We start from the raw sequence: 18,419 nt of genomic DNA on the forward strand, positions 1-18,419 counted from the left end.
TATTTTTAAAAAATTATATTATTTTAATATATTTTTAAATAAAAATCACTTTAAAAACAACAACGTCCCTTACGTAATCATTCTAAAAAAGTTTGTCCGGGAATCAGTGATATGTCAAAGACCGGGGACTGATCTGTAATTATCCTTAATAACACGGGGGAAATTTATTACCATATCCAGCGGCATTCTCTCTTTAATATCTCCATTTCGCTGCAATATCTTCCTAACCAAAAACATGCTCTTTCGTAGCAGCAAACACGTATGACTAAATTTCATGCATACCCAATCTATTCTTTATATCTGTTATGTTAATTAGGGTTTCAAAACAAATCAATTTCAAAGATGCTAGAAACTCTAAGACCAATAACATACATTTCTGCAACTTCTTCTACTGTTAAATTTCAATACTGTAGACTCCAATCTAGGGTTTTCCACCACCGTTTTATCCCTATTAATAGTTCCCTTACTTTGCCTTCAATTAACCCTAAATCCTTCAATTTTTTATCGAATACCAAAATCAGAGACTATAAAATCTTAGCCAGATGTCAAGATAGCGATTCTAGCGAGAAAAGAAGCACCGAAACCGAGCCACAAAACAACCCACCGCCATCACCGCCATCGTCGAATTCAGGGTCAAAGCAGAAGAGAGAGAAGCAAGGGAAAAGCCAATGGTGGTTTTCCAAGAAGCAGAATTGGAAATGGCAACCTTTAATTCAAGCGCAAGAAATTGGTGTCTTGCTTTTGCAATTAGGGATTGTTATGTTCGTTATGCGGTTGCTTCGACCCGGGATTCCTTTGCCCGGGTCGGAGCCAAGGCAACCCACTACTTTTGTCAGCGTGCCGTATAGTGAGTTTTTGGGTAAAATTAGTAGTAATCAAGTGCAAAAAGTGGAGGTTGATGGTGTGCATATAATGTTTAAGTTGAAAGATGAAGGAGTTAGTGGTCAAGAGAGTAGCAGTGAAGTGGTTGATAGCAAGTTTCAAGACTCGGAATCGTTGTTAAGGAGTGTGACGCCTACTATGAAAAAGATTTTGTATACTACGACGAGGCCTACTGATATTAAGACTCCGTATGAGAAAATGCTGGAGAATCAGGTGGAGTTTGGTTCGCCTGATAAGAGGTCCGGTGGATTCTTGAATTCAGCATTGGTGAGTTTTTACTGGAAGTTAGTTATGATTTGATGTTCTTGATTTTTGAAGTTAATTTGGAGCAATTGTTGTAAATCTTGTCCTCTTTAATTTCGTTTCCAAGTTTGCTAGTTTAATCTGATACAACTAGTGCAAGTTTATGTCTTACATTAGTTTGATTTTTAAGAGCATTACTGAGTAGACTAGCATTGATGTTAAAAATAGGAAGCACGCATCCATTCGATAGGGATTGGACATTTACGAATTGATTGAGAGAAGCAAATTTTTATCCTTGAAATTTAATTATCTGGGGTTCTGTTTACCTAGGAGATACTGTTATGTACATTAATTGTTAAATAGTTGGTTATGGAACCTAGATTGATTCCCACTTATTAAATTGTACTTTTTAACAGAATTCTCATTAGAACTGGCGATTTGAAAACCCTCATAGGGAATTTGCAGCACTTTTTAGCTAATTTCCTCGTTGTTGCTTCTCTATTAGTATGACTTATATCACATTTCTTCATGTGAGTTAACCTTTTTCTCTCCGATGTTGTTCTTGTCTTCTACCCCATTTATGTTGATCACGGATCACTAGCACTTGTCTAGCATGATGCAAGGGTTATCGCTTATTTTTTTGGTTCTTTGGATAAAAGTTAGATGTTATTAGAGGAAAATGAAGAGAAGAATACAACAAGGGGGATAAGATGTGGCATGGGGTGATCACAATAATGAGAATCTAGATATTTGATTGTCAACATCTTACTTAATATTAACTGAGGAAACTCCCTTGAAAACCCCAACAATAAAAAAAAAAAAGAAAAAAAAAAGAACTTCCCTTAACAATAGCTCAAATTAAAGCGATCATTGAAAATTCTTGGATTTATTTTCATCCAAATGTGCCACAGAACTTTGGATACTACACCTCTCTCATATGTGCATGCACAGTTGTGCAGTCATTTGTTCTTGTTGCACTGTACTAGGCATGTGTTAGAAGGGGAAAATAAATGCATCATATGCCTTGAAAGTTGGAAAGAAAAGTTATAAGTTTTATGATGTGTTGTTGCAGGAGTTATCTCACTGTATGAGGCTTAACTTCACTTACTTTCTTCTGTTCCTTTCAGATAGCTTTGTTCTACGTAGCTGTGCTCGCAGGGCTTCTTCAACGTTTCCCTGTTACCTTTTCTCAGGTGCGAACTTTCATCCTACTTTTTCATTTGTCTTGAACCTAATGCAATGTAGCAAGATTTTGAGTGGATCTATGTAAAGTTGTGCAGCATACAGCTGGTCAGGTTAGGAACCGCAAGTCTGGGGGTTCTGGAGGTTCAAAAGTGTCTGAGCAAGGTGAAACAATAACTTTTGCTGATGTTGCTGGGGTTGATGAAGCTAAAGAAGAGCTAGAAGAAATTGTGGTATGTTATATTGGATCTATTTGTTACTCCTAGTGGACCATCATGTCTTGCTTGGTTTCCTGAATCCACCCTACTTCCTGAATCCACCTTACTAATTCAGGAAATGATCTTTACTTGCTGATGTTTACTGTGCAGGAATTTCTCAGGAATCCAGACAGGTATACAAGACTTGGTGCTCGTCCTCCTCGAGGTGTTCTCCTGGTGAGTAAAGAAAGAAAAGCTTGAGATGGAAGTTTATTGCCTGAAAACGTGTTGACTGTTGATCATGTCTCCTGCAAAAATCACCCTAATTAGTTGTACATGTCAACTTTGCTTGTCTCAGTTAAAATAAACTGCCATACATGACTCCACCCAATCATCTCATTGTCCTCTTCAATGTTCACCTGATCAGACAATCTACAAAGATAACATGAGAAAGTAAACTCTGAACCCAAAAACTGGGAAGTTGTTGATAGACATTCATTCTCTTTCACCAGCCACTGTATTAGCTGTGATTCTATTCCTTAAATATAAATGCTGTATTTTATCACTCTTGCACACTGGGTTTCCCTAATTTTGTTATTGCTCAGTTCCCCAACCACTGCTGGCATGTGTGTGTGCTGAAATATTGTGTGATGACTGGCCTGATCCGAGAAGATAAATATAAGAGGCTGCAATGATTGATTCCTTAGTTCAAATTTTTCATAAGTTTAGTGAGAATTATATGTCTATCCTACAGGTGGGCCTTCCTGGGACAGGTAAGACTCTTCTAGCAAAGGCTGTTGCTGGAGAAGCTGAAGTTCCCTTTATAAGTTGTTCTGCAAGTGAATTTGTTGAGTTGTATGTCGGCATGGGTGCCTCCCGTGTGAGAGATCTCTTTGCCCGGGCAAAGAAGGAGGCACCATCAATAATATTTATTGATGAGGTAAGATTATGGGAATCCTTATTGTGTTTGGATGTTAAATGTTTAACACCATGGACTTCTTAACGTGAGTTACATTTTTCATTGTGCAGATAGATGCTGTGGCTAAAAGTCGTGATGGAAAATACCGCATTGTTAGCAATGATGAAAGGGAGCAGACTTTGAATCAGTTGCTCACTGTATGCTTCTTGTTTGAAAGTCTTTTCATCTCTGAAACGTCCTCGCTATGTCATTGTTGAAGTTGAAATGTTTGAAATGCATTGCAGGAGATGGATGGATTTGATAGCAACTCTGCTGTTATTGTTCTTGGTGCAACAAATCGCTCAGATGTGTTAGACCCTGCACTTCGCCGACCAGGAAGATTTGATCGTGTGGTTATGGTTTGTACTTTGATTCACTTGCATCTTGGCAGGACACATGCACTCTGTATAGTTCAACTATGTCTGATTTTTTGTCATTAGGTGGAAACACCTGATAGGAATGGAAGAGAAGCCATTTTAAAAGTACATGTTTCCAAGAAAGAACTGCCTCTGGGAGAGGATGTTAACCTCAGTGACATTGCCTCTATGACTACTGGTTTAACTGGGTATTCCCCCCTTGATTAATATTAGATCTTCTATCTCTTATTTCTGGCAAAATTAGCTTGTGTGACCTTTTAATTCTTACATCATGCAGGGCAGATCTTGCAAATCTGGTAAACGAAGCTGCTTTGTTGGCTGGAAGGAAAAACAAAGTAGTAGTGGAGAAATTTGATTTCATTCAGGCAGTGGAGCGGTCAATAGCTGTAATTCCCTCTCTCTCACTATGTGTGTGTGTGTGTGTTTGGGGAAGGTGATGTGGGTGCAGGAAATTTGTGATCAATTTTCTTGTTTTCTCTGGTGTTGCTCTTTCTTGTTTGATTTATAGTTGAGACATTTTTATTTGTTGACAAGAGATTGACAATTGATAATAATTTAACCTCTCACATTTTAGTTCCTGTTGGTGATTTAGGACAGCTATTATAGAACTCCCAAAAAGACATGTAGGACACCTGCAGAAAGTTTTTGAGTGACTTTTACCTAGGTTTTCAACAGCCAAAGTGTCTATATGTGTTAACACTTGTTGTTAATGAGGTAAAAGTTGATATTGATTCACCAAGAAAAATCAAGATTTGCCATCTGTTCTGCATCAATGCTGAGACAGTGCTTTGGGGTTTTTCTTCTTTTCTCATTCTGAAAGATTGATGGATAATTGGGTTTACCGTGTGAAGTTTTTTACTAAGGGTTGTTTTGATGGAGCAATTTAATTTGACGTCTGATGCTTATGAAATCAAAGTCTATGCTGCACATGTAGATTTTCCGAAGGCATGGAAGTAGGGTTGCATTTAACAGTCCTGAAGAGAGCTTAAAGCATTTGAAATTTCTGCACAATTGCTGTGGAATTGAAAAAATTACATAACTGTATGGAATTCAGGATTTCTTGTAATCGTGAATGTATATGGACTTCCCTAAAATGGGAAATGCAACTTTGCAGGATATGTAATAAGACCCACAAACATTTGTAGACCAGATCTAAGACCCAACACAAATAACTCAGCTGATAGCTGTGAATATAATTTCAAATACCCGTGATTTATAAAATTTAAGAAAACTTTATTTAAAGTAAACAACAAGCATGTTCAGCTAAATAAATATAAAACAGGACTCCAAGCTAATTCAACAAGACAGGCCCTTTGTTCTACAACTGTTGGGTGATCTTTGCTGCTTTTATCTGTATCTTTAAATACTTCGAGCCTGAATATAATGTTGCTACAAGCCTGGAGAGCATTTTCCACTTGTCTTTGTATTACTCAAGCTCCTCTGTTTTGCAAGTAGTAATGTGTATTATGCTCTACTATCTACTTATAATTCAGAGCACTTTCTATGTTTTCTCGATTTTAGTGACTTTGTGCTGTAAGATACCAAGGGTCCCTTCTTCCCTGACTCCTTGATGGTCATAAATAGTCAGCTATAATTGAAAAAAAAAGTGAGTTTTTAAACCTTGAGTATAATGGAAGAACTGAACCAATTATTTGTTTTCATAGGGCATTGAGAAGAAGACTGCCAAGTTGCAAGGAAGTGAGAAGGCTGTGGTTGCACGTCATGAAGCTGGCCATGCAGTAGTAGGTACTGCTGTTGCTAATATTCTTACTGGACAGCCACGTGTGGAGGTAAAAAACATCACAGGAACTCTAACTGTTTGGTGTAGGTTTCTATATTTGTTACTTTTCACAGTATTAATTTGCAAATGTGAAGCTGTATCCATGGAAATTATGACACCTTTAATGGCATATCCATACTGGTGTCATATTGTCATCTGCGTGAGGACATTGCTTGAGCCCAAAAATGATGTTATAATTGATTGTTAACTGCATTTTCAATTTTTTCTTGTCTGATTTTCTAATTGGCCTGGATATAGGCTTTCATGGAGAAATTTTTTACATATGGAATACTGGGAGATCCAAATCCTATTAGTTGTTTGCACACCTAATTCTAAAGGACTCATTGAATTGAACTATCAAATGAAAAAAAAATTCTAATCTTCTAGGAAGATAAATAGATGGAGGTAAATACCAGTAACTTTGCTAATATTGAAAAGTAATATGGTTTTTTATTAGAACTACTGCCTGGGTTTTTGTGGGCGTATGACTTACAAAAAGTTAGAAATGGAACATCATATTTGGACCACTTAGCATTGTCCAAATGGTAGATAACACAGTAACAATTACTTATTTCCATGTCATTAGAAGTTGAGCATATTACCAAGGTCAGGAGGGGCCTTGGGCTTTACTTATACACCCCCAACAAACGAGGATAGATATTTGCTCTTCATTGATGAGTTGCGTGGCCGCTTGGTTACTCTTCTTGGAGGACGGGCAGCAGAAGAAGTTGTTTATTCAGGTCGTGTCTCAACAGGTGCCCTGGATGATATTCGGCGGGCTACTGATATGGCATACAAAGCAGTAGCTGAATATGGTCTTAATCAGACAATAGGTCCTGTGTCTCTAGCTACACTCTCTGGAGGAGGGATGGATGAATCTGGAGCTGCTCCATGGGGAAGGGATCAGGTGTTGTGCTATTTAAAATTCATTTCCTTCACAAGTAGTCTGCTTAAAAACTGAGTTGAAATTGAACACCACAGGGGCATCTCGTTGATCTTGTTCAAGGAGAGGTGAAAGCATTGCTGCAATCTGCCCTTGATGTAGCACTTTCAGTTGTGCGTGCTAATCCAACTGTCTTGGAGGGGCTTGGTGCCCATCTGGAAGGTAGTTCTTACTGCCAGCTAAATTCAATACCAGAGTGTGCAATGCATTATATTATTGATGAATTGCCAAGTTGTAGTCCAATAATTGCTGCACATCCTTTTTATTAGGACTTTTAATATGTCTACGCATCTAGTAGAACTTTTAAATTTTTAATATACCAATACCATTAACTATGGTTAATTTTAAAATCGTGAAACTGCTTAAGTGGTTTTTGCGTGTACTTTTTCCTCTATGCATTCCATTAGATATCATAATTTGTATTTGTTATCTGATTCTATCCAGGTTACCTAGCCCACAGAAGTTGATGTAGATTAGATTCTGGATTTGCATATTGAATTGTTTATGATGCTGAATTACTGTATATTCAGTGTTTGTATTGTTTTGAAGAGTTGCTTCCTGTAATTTCCATGTTCTGACATTCGCTCTTTTTTATCTGCAGAGAAAGAGAAAGTAGAAGGTGAGGAGCTGCAAGAGTGGTTGAAGTTGGTAGTTGCTCCAAAAGAGCTAGCTCTTTTTGTCGAAGGCAAGCAAGGGTCATTTCTCCCGCTACAAGCAGGCGCCTAATGAACAGTGATTGTGCTCTCAGCTTTTCACCATCATGCAAACAATGGAGCTAGCCTGTAGTGCCTCAAGCCATTATAATATGAGCTTAATGGCATAAACACTTAACTCCTGCAGCATTATGTTTCAATGAGGTAAATTTTTGATGTCATTTTAACATTACTGGCCCAAATGCAGAAGAAATGGGGGAAAAGCTGAATTCTGCCGCTTTCTGCTGCCGGAGCTTAGCCAAGTCTCTCACCATCTTGACATTGCCCTCCTTTACACTACTGGTTGGTTTTGAAATCTGTTGTCCATTGGCAATTATTTAAGTTGGTACAGTTTCAGGTCATTGGCAATTGTTACCTTTTTTTTTTTTTCGAGTTGTATAAATGATTATTCTGTGAAAATATACATAATAATATGTTAAAGAAGCTGTTTTGGTGGAAAAACATTGTGCATATTTTCTCACAGGAGTTATAGAAGTCATATCCATGTTACAGATTCTTGCATCTGAAAGTTGGGTGGAACCTCATTGTTCAGGACCATCAGATGTGAAAATGAAACTCCATTGAAATGATGATAACTGGTTCATAGCTGATGTCATGCCTTCTGTCTCACCATAGGAGAGGAACTGGATCAGCCTGGCAAAAGCAAGTGTTTGTCTGGGGACCGATAATGGGGAACAGACATTAAATGGATAAACATTGGACGGATAACTAAAATGAAGAACTAGAAGTTAATTTTAGTCCGAGTTATTTATCCGCCAGCTACGGTTATTTGGTCGGGTCATCAGGGTATAGGGAAGGGAAGAAGACAAGTGCAGGGGTCCGTAAACACTCTTGCATTTTTTTTATTATTATTTACGTGGGTGTTCGGCCGGGTTGTATGCATTACGATTAATTTTACAATTTATTAAATATACTGCAAACCCAATAAATATATAAAATATCATGAAAGTGACAGACGTGGTAGGTTTGAACTACCCAATGAAATGATTTCAAGCATAAAACTTTGGATTTTTTTAAATCATGTAGACAGCTGTCATCAGTGAATATATATATAAAACTCTATTCATGCGCATTCCCAAAACGGGGGCGAGAAGGTGACTGAGATTCAGTTATTGCTAAACAGGGAGGGAAGAGGACGCCACGTAATAGATATTCAAAATCCACGTAAGCTACCTTTTCATCTTCTTAGTTACCTCCTAACCGTATCAAACTATCAATCCCCTCCTCCCTATAAAATAAGCCCACATCAGTGTACCAGCTCTCTCTTTTTATCGGTTCTCTCTCTGTCTCTCTTTCAACCGCTCGCTCGCTGATACGAAAGAGATAAGTCCTCATTTTCCATCAGGTTCAGCTTCTCTCTCTTTCTTGCAATTTCTGAATTCGATTTTATCTGCTGAATTTGTTATCTCTTGTGTTCTGCCTAGAATGGCGTCTGTCCAAGCCACTGCTATCTTGACATCCTCAGCTGTAACCAAGAATGGCAATACCATTGCCTGCTTGCCACTTGGATTTGTTGTTTCAAGTGCTGCATGCAAGAAGGAGTTTTGCGCTCATTCTATGGCGTCGGGAGCCAGAGCTACTCTCACATTTGATCCACCAACAACAACTAACCGAAAGAAGCACACAGTCGATCCTTCTTCTCCTGACTTTCTTCCTCTTCCTTCTTTTGAACAGTGTTTTCCAAAGAGCACCAAAGAATACAGGTAATTTTTCCACAATCTACTACTTATAGATATGGTGTCGTTCGTCATCCGAAGTGGCTTTTGTCACTTCTTATTTGATTTGATTTCAGGGAAGTTAAACATGAAGAATCTGGTCATGTACTAAAAGTTCCGTTCCGGCGAGTCCATTTGTCCGGCGATGAACCAGGTTTTGATAACTACGATACCAGTGGTCCTCAAAACATCAGTCCCCGCGTAGGTATGCAGCTTGTCTTGTCTATCTTTCAAGTTTCTGTTAATCACCTTCCTTGCCTTTACTACTAATTTACTGACTTTTGTTGGTACTTAACAAATTTGGACTTTAGACAGTGGACGAATCCAGAATCTGCTGTTTGGGAGGGCCAAAATGTAACATTTTTGTTTTGGGGTGGACATTAATTACATCAGAACTTACTTGAAAAGTCTCAATTTAGAAGGGGGATTTTGAACTTCATTTAAACTTGGCTCTGGCCCCCCTTTTTCTCCCTCTAATTTAGACTGGTTTTATTCTACTGTTTCTTGGGTTATGTTGTTTTCTAGTGCCAGCTTTTTTTTTTCTTTTTTTTTTTGTGTCTTGTCATGGTAGTTTTCCTGGGTAAGCAAGATTGACCTTTATCATCAACTCAATCAGCTAGTGTAAATGAATGATGTTGTATCTTCAGGACTTCCTAAGCTTCGTAAAGAATGGGTTGACAGGCGGGCGAAGCTAGGTACACCAAGGTACACTCAGATGTATTATGCGAAGCAGGGAATTATAACCGAGGAAATGCTGTACTGTGCTGCTCGTGAAAAGCTTGATCCGGAGTTTGTGAGGTCAGAGGTTGCACGTGGGAGGGCAATTATCCCTTCCAACAAGAAGCACTTGGAGCTGGAACCGATGATTGTTGGAAGAAATTTTTTGGTTAAAGTTAATGCAAATATTGGAAATTCTGCTGTTGCGAGCTCCATTGAGGAAGAAGTTTATAAGGTTCAATGGGCAACTATGTGGGGTGCCGATACTGTTATGGATCTTTCCACTGGTCGCCACATTCATGAGACTCGGGAGTGGATCCTCCGGAACTCTGCTGTGCCAGTAGGTACTGTGCCTATCTATCAAGCACTTGAGAAAGTAAATGGAATTGCTGAAAACCTTAGCTGGGAAGTCTTCAGAGAAACCCTGATTGAACAAGCTGAGCAGGGTGTAGATTATTTCACAATCCATGCCGGGGTTCTGCTGCGGTACATCCCCTTAACTGCAAAGCGCATGACAGGAATTGTTTCACGAGGAGGATCAATCCATGCGAAGTGGTGCTTAACTTATCACAAGGAGAACTTTGCCTATGAGCACTGGGATGATATTCTTGACATATGCAACCAATATGATGTGGCCCTGTCAATTGGCGATGGACTGAGGCCTGGTTCCATATATGATGCCAATGACACTGCCCAATTCGCAGAGCTTTTAACTCAAGGGGAACTGACTCGTCGAGCATGGGAAAAGGATGTACAGGTAATTAGTTTGCTAGTATATATATTAGAACCTCTAAGCCTCATGTATTGTCTGCAACGGTGGATAAATTTTTTCGAAGTCTACACTTCATGTTTACTGGTTAAGTGGTACACTATTTGGTTTTCAAATCTTCTTGTGCTCTTGGTGTAAATAATAGTGGCTTTGATGCATTGAACTATCAAACCAGAGATGACACCGATAGATGCCCAAGATTATTATTTTTCCAGCCATGCTACTCTCTGAAAGATTAAGTGCTTTCTTTTGATTTTAACATGTGACCTACATTTTCATGTGCTTTTTCAGGTTATGAATGAAGGGCCTGGACATGTTCCAATGCATAAGATTCCTGAGAACATGCAAAAACAGCTAGAGTGGTGCAATGAAGCTCCTTTCTATACTCTTGGACCCCTAACAACAGACATTGCTCCTGGATATGACCACATCACCTCTGCCATTGGCGCTGCCAATATTGGGGCTCTTGGCACTGCACTTCTCTGTTATGTCACACCAAAGGAGCACCTTGGACTGCCAAATAGAGATGATGTGAAGACTGGGGTTATAGCATACAAGATATCCGCTCATGCTGCTGATTTGGCTAAAGGTCACCCCTATGCTCAAGCCTGGGATGATGCTTTAAGCAAGGCTAGATTTGAGTTCCGATGGATGGATCAGTTTGCTCTATCATTGGACCCCATGACGGCCATGTCCTTCCATGATGAAACCCTCCCATCAGAAGGTGCAAAAGTGGCACATTTTTGCTCCATGTGTGGACCTAAGTTCTGCTCTATGAAGATAACAGAGGATGTTCGAAAGTATGCAGAGGAGCATGGTTATGGTAGTGCAGAGGAAGCTGTGCAACATGGGATGGATGCCATGAGCGCGGAGTTCCTGGCTGCTAGGAAAACTATAAGCGGAGAACAACATGGTGAAGTTGGTGGAGAAATTTACCTGCCAGCAAGCTACAACAGTTCCTCTGAGAGGTGAAGGTGAGTTTTTGTATGAATACTAAAAGGTGAATCAAAGTACAGGTAAAATATAGTCAAAGTAAACAAAGTGCTTCTGTAATACTAGAACATACCCTCTATCCATGGGGGGAAGGACTCCCCTCAGGCAATTGCTAGCAACGAATGCCGAACATGTGGCCAACCTGCTATCTAAATCCACTTGACATTTGCTGTAAACGGTCATGAATGCTACTAATTGAAGGACTATGCTTGCATAAAACACGTTGTGTTTGAATATTGTTCATGTTTGTGGTGCTAATACATGGCCTGTCAATAGTAACCTAGCCAGTTTCTTTACTCACAACTGCTCATACCTGGAATATGCAAACCTTTTTCACTCAAAAGTTTCAGAATTTTCTTGCAGGAAGCATGAGTATTGGGAGTCTCTCAAAACATCCTTGCAGTTCTGATGCATCCTAGCTTGTCAAGAACAGCAATGATTGGCCTTAGCTTTTAAGTAGGTAAGTTGATGGTTTATTGTGTTTGGTAGCCTGGAGACATTTATGTTTGTTGTGCTCCATGTGTGTTGCAGTAATAAAATGCAGTTGATACATTCTCCATTAAAGTTTTATCCTTTATATTCTGTTAACGAAAGAAAGCACCAGGGGTGCCTGCGTCCTGCTTCAAAACTGGCCAACTGGCTAGAGGAGGCAGCTGACCAGGCTGAGAAAGTCCCTTTGAACCTGAACAGGATAATGCCTGCGTAGGAAGTGTGCATTTTTTCTGTCGTTTTTTTTTTCTTGCACAGGGAGGCACCTTCCTTCCATGGCTCGGGCTAGCTGATCCATGTGTGCTGATTCATCATCAAGCCCAGGCTTATCACTTGGATGGCTGAGGTGTTGCTAAGGGTAGCTATTTTCAAACTTCAACCAGTAATATAAAAAATAAAAATTCTCCCAAGCTTCTACATGAATCAGTGACAAGATCCTTGAAAGTTACTCAAATATCATTGCTTCGAAAATATAACAGTAGATTTGATAACTAATGGAACTGTAATTTGGTTATTAATTTTTGCCTGTAAAGATTGGTAGAAAAACGTCTTGTTCTTTTTGGCCCTCATAGAAAGGGAGAGAAGCAGCCCTCCTTAATGGTTTGAATTGTATTTACCCTTTATTTCTTATGAAGCATTATTAGAAAGCAGCTATTTCCTCTCCTATTATTATAGCACTCCATAATTTTATGGAATGACTAAAACTAACTCTGTTGCCTTATCTTTTAAATAGAAAATTTTAGAATATTTAATATAAATAAAAATATCTCTAAAATTAACATGAGAAATAATGTAAATAATAATTTAAAAATCATATGCGAAATTTTATAATATCAATCATTTCCTTGACTTTAATGTTCTAATATATATATAAATATTACATCCTAAAATAGAGGGATAAATAGTCATTTCATAATGATTTAGCTGTTTTAGAAAAATACTAGATTTGTTATCTGCACCTCGGCCTGTTGTTAGAGTAAAAAAAAAATGTGTTCCTGGTTTAATTAACAATAATGTGAAAGTAAAAATATAACAACAATAAATAAAATTGGTAAAAAAACAACAATTAAAAAAAGTATAAAAAAAAAACCTTGAGCCTATAAAGATTATGTAAATAGTTAAAAAAAAAACTTAAGTTCAATATTTAAAACTTGGATCTTGTTAAATTATTAATTTAAGTTTAATAAAGAAAATTAACTTTCAACTAATTTAATTTTAAATGATGATAAATAAAATAAATAGTAATTAAAAGAATAAGAAAAAAATTTAAAAGATAAAAAAATATTAAATTGTGAAATTAAAAAATATATATAATTTCATAAATCATTGAGGGATTAAAAAATGGCACGAGGTAAAATTGAAAGACAACAATAGACAAACTGAAAAAAATAACAAAAAATAAAATTACCTTAAAAAAAGAAATAAAAAAAACTAGTGCACCTGGACAAATATTATAAACTTGATCTAAAATATAAAATTCAACAACTTGTAAAATCTTGGATTCGAGCTTCATATAGAAGTCTGTGAAAAAATATCAATAAAAAAAAATTGCAAAAAGCAAAAACAAATAGCAACAAAAAAAAATGGTAATGAAAATGATAGAAAAAACTTTAAGAATGATGAAATTAAAAATGATGTTAAAAAAAATAAGTAGCAATTAAAAGAATAATAATAAATTTAAAAGATTAAAAAATTATAGGTGGTAAAATTTAAAAAATATTTATAATTTTATAGCTTATTCAAAAAAAAAAATAGTGATAAAAAACATCTGGATCAAATGCGAAGAAAAAACAATTGCAAGGGCTATTCTGAAATTTTGCAGAGATGGTACAAAATTCAAGAAGAAGAAGAAGGGGGGGGAGAGAGAGAGAGAGAGAGAGAAAGAGAGAGAGAGAGAGGAGTTAAAAGGGGAAAAAAAAAAAAAACAGCATTTGACACAAAATTCAAGTTAGATGATAGCATCTTTGGATTGAACCCCTGTTACTGGATCATCGAAGGGAGGTATTTTCTCGCAATCTTGCAATAAGAGAATTCAAAACTACCCATCTTTGGATATACTCGGAAGAAACCGAATTCATGTACAACTTCGCTCGCAGTTAAGGATGCCATTGGAAAAAATAGATTTTTTATATTATTGTTTTTGCTAAGAAGAAGAGAGGTATGGATGATTCAAAACGAGTGGAAGTTGAGGTAATGGAACTTTCGCGGAGATGAGATATATTTGTTATGTTATTCTCAGCTGGAGGTGGTGTTGGCCTACTTAATTGAATCTTCTACTATACAATAAATGTACACTTATAGTCCTTTTTTATATAATTTAGTTAGGGTTAATATTTTGGTTGTTTTGCATAAAATATTTTATAAGAAAATATTTGTTAATTTTTTTTGTTTTTTTTTTTTAAATTTGTCTTTGTTTCTCATAAAATATTTAATGAAAAAATTAATCAATATAAAATATTTTACGGTCAAACTTCAAACTCAATTCATTTATTAAAAAATATTTTTACTTCGTGAATTATGTGAAATATTATACAAATTTATTTACAATATCATTTAATTATTTTAACCGTCACCTCCATTTCATAATTACCACATTAGTCTCGCCATGATCATCTCCTCCACTAATAACTCTTTTTTTATCATTACCATAATCACTTTATTATCATCTTCTTCGCTATCATTATCATCTCATTATTATTTTATTTTTACCATCATTATCACCACTATTATAATTATAATCATCGCATCATCATCATCTTTTTTTCTACCTCTTCTCTACCACCACTATAATAATTACCTAATCACCATTGCCACCATATTATCACTATCTCCCCCTAATTTTTTTTTCACGTAATTATTATTACAATCACATAATTATAATTACCATCATTATCTTATTGTCGTTATAAAAAAAATATATTTTTCATGTAAAATATTTTATAGGAGAACATTTTAGCTGTAAAATATTTTTTATTTGTAAATTATTTTAAGCAAAATGCAGGTCCCCTTAACGTGGTAATTGGTTACACATTACATTTTAGCAATGCTATGCTTATCAAGCCCGGACCAATGTATAATATTTCTTTTAAATTTCACCTCATCTCTCCCAAAATCCATGTAAGCCCTAAAATACTCCCTTTCTTTAAACACCACCTCTAGCCCTTTCTTATTCCGTGATTCTTCTGAATTCTTAATGCACCATCTAAACTAAAGTCTTGAAAATGCTGCCATTTTATCCCAAAAAAATGAAAAGCAAATGTTAAATTATAATATTTTCAAAGCTTAACTATTCATAATAAACGAGATTTATATAAATTTTAAATTATAATTTTTTTTATCAGATTTGTGATCACATATTTTCATTTATTTCCATATAAAAAAATCCAATGTTAGCCATTCAAGAATAAAATATTTGACGAGTAAATCTTATAATTATTTCTTTAACAAATTAAGCGTAATTAGATCTTATAACTAAAGAAGATTTATTACATACAGTTATTTATTTATTTTATAACAATTAACTTCAAATATATAATTACATTTTAATAATGATATAAAGAAAAAAAATAAAAATACACAATGTTGGTTGCTTTAATATTTGATTTAGAGTTGTTTGGAAATGTAAGGAGGGATATTTATTAATTAAAGTATTTTTTATTTAGGAATATATTAAAATAATAAAAAATATAAATAAAATTTAATTTTTTAAAGGATACCATTCAAAACACGCTACCAATCAGCTCCTTAGTTAGGTGGACCTACATCACTCAGCATGACGAAAAATCATTATCCACAGCCATCCAAAGTAGTGCTCTTCTCTTTTCTTTATCTTTTCGTGCTAATTCCTCACTTTAGCAGCAACAACCACCAGCATAGAAAAATCTCATGGCTTCCTCGAAGTCTCACGATCTCGAGATCACAATAATCTCAGCTAAACACCTCAAAAACGTTAATTGGCGAAACGGCGATCTCAAACCATACGCAACCTTCTATCTCGACAACTCCGACCACCGACTCGCAACTCACGCTGACGACTCACTCTCAACTCGCCCAGTCTGGAACGAACGATTTACTCTCCCCATAACTCGCCAGATCTACGATTCAGTCCTCACCCTCGAGATCTTCCACTCCAAGCCATCGGAAACCCCCCAACCTCTTGTAGGCACCGTGAGATTCCCACTGAGTAATCTCATCGTCTCAGATGAGTCGCTGTCCTGCGAAGTCCGCACGCTCGAGCTCCTACGTCCCTCTGGTCGTCCACAGGGTAAAGTCCGGGTGAAACTAGAGGTGAAAGAACGGCCTTTGCCTCCGCCAGTGCAGGATTACCATACTGCCCCTAATTACAGTCATTATTACAACCCTGCCCCTGCCCCTCCTCCTCCCCCACCACCCCCTGCACGTGACTACAGGGAATACGCTCCATCTCCATACGGCTACGCCGATCCGTACGGTTACTACCCTGCCTATTATCCTCCACAACCACCCCGCCCTCTCTACAATCGAGCATCCAATTACAGCTTGCCAGGTGGGCCTTCTGCTCCAGTTGATCTATCTGCCCAATCATCACCATCGCCCTACGATCACAAGCCGCCGCCGCCGCCGCCGGGATTGTTCCAAAAGACGTCTAATTATGGTGTGCCAAGTGGACCGTCGGCTCCCGTCGATTATTCACATGGGAAAGGTAGTGGGTCCCTTATCAGTGGGGCAATGGGAGGGTTAAGTTTGGAAGAAGGGAGTAACTACGAGAAAGAGAAAGTTGCTACTGATAAGGAGAGTCACAGCTACCATGATTATCGTCGCGAATATTGAAGGAATAGAGAGACTGTGTGCGTGTGTGTGTGAAGGTATATTTGAGCTTTTTATACTCGCATTGTGGCTTTGACTGATGGATATACTTTTGTATGTACATGCAAAAAATTATCATAACTGCTAGATGCTGCCCTCAGTCTTCCGTTGTGCTTCAATTATTTCTTATCTAGTGTGTCTGTTTCCCTTACTTCTGTAATGGATGTTTGGTTCTATACTTGCTTCTTTGTTTCAAGTCTTAATTTGAGTTTGCTAGCTTATACACTTGGGTACTCCATTGATTGTTAATTGTAGTATAAATAGTGAATGATTAGAGTATGATGGGGGAACTTAAGATTATCATTTGCTTATTCTGTTGCCAGATTTTGACCTCTTTGTTTGTTTGGTGTTTAAGTTTCCTTCATGATCTCTTCCTTGTCGCGTTTCTTAAGACGATTTCTTGTGAGATGGTTGTTGGTGTGCTGAGCTCGGTGGGAGTATAGATTACACTGAATGGCAATGACTTAAGATTATCATTTACTTATTTATGTGTGGACTGTGGAGTTTATCGATGTGGACTAAATTGATATGGCTTTGTGATTTACACGCCGCACAATATGTTAATATGGCTTTGTGATATGGGATTAAGGGGGTGTTCGAGAGTGAGGTAATTTTGGCCAATCTTTGCAGCAGCGCGCTGCAATTCAAACGGGGGGCTAAATTGACAGGTTAAACCATCTCTACTGTACAAAGAAGATGAATTGTTGTGTTAATTGGCAATGGTGACACTCTTCTGTCTGCAGGCCCTAGCTTTGCATCTATTGCTTGTAACCTTTCATCTTATGGAGTTGCCAGAAGCTAATAGTTATAGGTTTTGTGAGACTAACAAACGAAGCCTAAGTGTTTTTCATAGGCGATTTAGTGAGTTGCTGCATTTGAATTCGAGATACTGAAGATACCTGCGAGCAGCTGAAGAAAGCTGTGAATGTAACCTAGGGGGAGTTGAAGATGCTGGGGGCCAAGACAAAGGTGTATTTCAGGAATAATGTTGATTGGAATGTTTTAACTTGTAAGTTGTGGTGTTTTCCTGTATTGAAAGAAAACAAGACGTGGAACACAGGTATCGAATAACCTTTCATGCTTCGAGGTGGATACTTGGATGTATCGCTTCTCTTAGAAGAGCATATGGTAAAAAAACCTATGAATGAATAATCCAGTCAGGCCTAGAAGGATAAGTTGGTGTGCTCAAGGCTTAACTCCCATTTCCCCTACGTGTAAACCGTTGCTTTTAAACCAGTCCATAAATTTTGAAAACCACCTTCCAGCTTTCTTTATTCTTTGATAATCCCCGGTCGGGTTTTTTAATTTTATAAATCTCAAGAATCATTTAGAGATTTATATAATCATAGTTAATTTTAAAACATGTAAAATTATTAAGGTATGTGCAGGATACCTCTTTTGAGCCCGTGTGATTGCGGCTTGATTTTACTCCTGCTCAAGCCGCAATTAATAATTTTATTTTAGCTTTAACTTAATAATTTTTAGTGTTTTTAATTATATTTATTTATTAAAAATAAATAAAATAAAAAATAATATTTACCAATTGATAATGAAGAGCGAAGAAAGGGAAATACAACGGTAGACGTAAAATGTGTTACTGCCTTTCATCGTAGCTT

At 37.1% G+C, this 18,419-nt stretch overlaps 2 protein-coding genes across 4 annotated transcripts; both read left to right on the forward strand.

Annotated features, from left to right (window-relative positions):
- Positions 1-187: 187 nt before the first annotated feature.
- Positions 188-12,622, forward strand: LOC118035222 (phosphomethylpyrimidine synthase, chloroplastic). Of its 3 annotated transcripts, XM_035040742.2 has the most exons (15): positions 188-1,149; positions 2,253-2,318; positions 2,406-2,540; positions 2,676-2,741; positions 3,259-3,444; positions 3,534-3,620; positions 3,708-3,821; positions 3,903-4,027; positions 4,117-4,251; positions 8,700-8,978; positions 9,068-9,195; positions 9,638-10,464; positions 10,768-11,450; positions 11,833-11,929; positions 12,074-12,622. In XM_035040742.2, the coding sequence occupies exons 1-13, from the start codon at positions 343-345 to the stop codon at positions 11,446-11,448; spliced, it is 3,636 nt and encodes a 1,211-aa protein (XP_034896633.1). In that variant the 5' UTR covers positions 188-342; the 3' UTR covers positions 11,449-11,450; positions 11,833-11,929; positions 12,074-12,622. The 3 variants fall into 3 exon arrangements, with proteins under 3 accessions (XP_034896633.1, XP_034896631.1, XP_034896632.1); XM_035040740.2 differs by lacking the exons at positions 8,700-8,978; positions 9,068-9,195; positions 9,638-10,464; ... (1 more) ...; positions 11,833-11,929; positions 12,074-12,622 and adding exons at positions 5,504-5,629; positions 6,206-6,526; positions 6,601-6,724; positions 7,164-7,716 and having other exon boundaries at positions 191-1,149; positions 4,117-4,225; XM_035040741.2 differs by lacking the exons at positions 188-1,149; positions 2,253-2,318; positions 2,406-2,540; ... (4 more) ...; positions 3,903-4,027; positions 4,117-4,251 and adding an exon at positions 8,391-8,620.
- Positions 12,623-15,741: 3,119 nt separating this feature from the next.
- Positions 15,742-17,006, forward strand: LOC118035220 (uncharacterized). Its single transcript, XM_035040739.2, has one exon. The coding sequence runs from the start codon at positions 15,844-15,846 to the stop codon at positions 16,765-16,767; it is 924 nt and encodes a 307-aa protein (XP_034896630.1). The 5' UTR covers positions 15,742-15,843; the 3' UTR covers positions 16,768-17,006.
- Positions 17,007-18,419: the final 1,413 nt, after the last annotated feature.

Source organism: Populus alba, chromosome 9 (assembly GCF_005239225.2).
Source record: "Populus alba chromosome 9, ASM523922v2, whole genome shotgun sequence".
NCBI lineage: Eukaryota > Viridiplantae > Streptophyta > Magnoliopsida > Malpighiales > Salicaceae > Populus > Populus alba.

Excerpts from the sequence above, each read along its gene's own strand:
- LOC118035222 (XM_035040742.2), top strand. The coding sequence starts at position 343 with ATGCTAGAAACTCTAAGACCAATAACATACATTTCTGCAACTTCTTCT. Across the intron at positions 3,621-3,707 it reads CTTTGAATCAGTTGCTCACT|GAGATGGATGGATTTGATAG; the intron begins GTATGCTTCTTG and ends AATGCATTGCAG. Across the intron at positions 8,979-9,067 it reads AAGAGCACCAAAGAATACAG|GGAAGTTAAACATGAAGAAT; the intron begins GTAATTTTTCCA and ends ATTTGATTTCAG.
- LOC118035220 (XM_035040739.2), top strand. The coding sequence starts at position 15,844 with ATGGCTTCCTCGAAGTCTCACGATCTCGAGATCACAATAATCTCAGCT.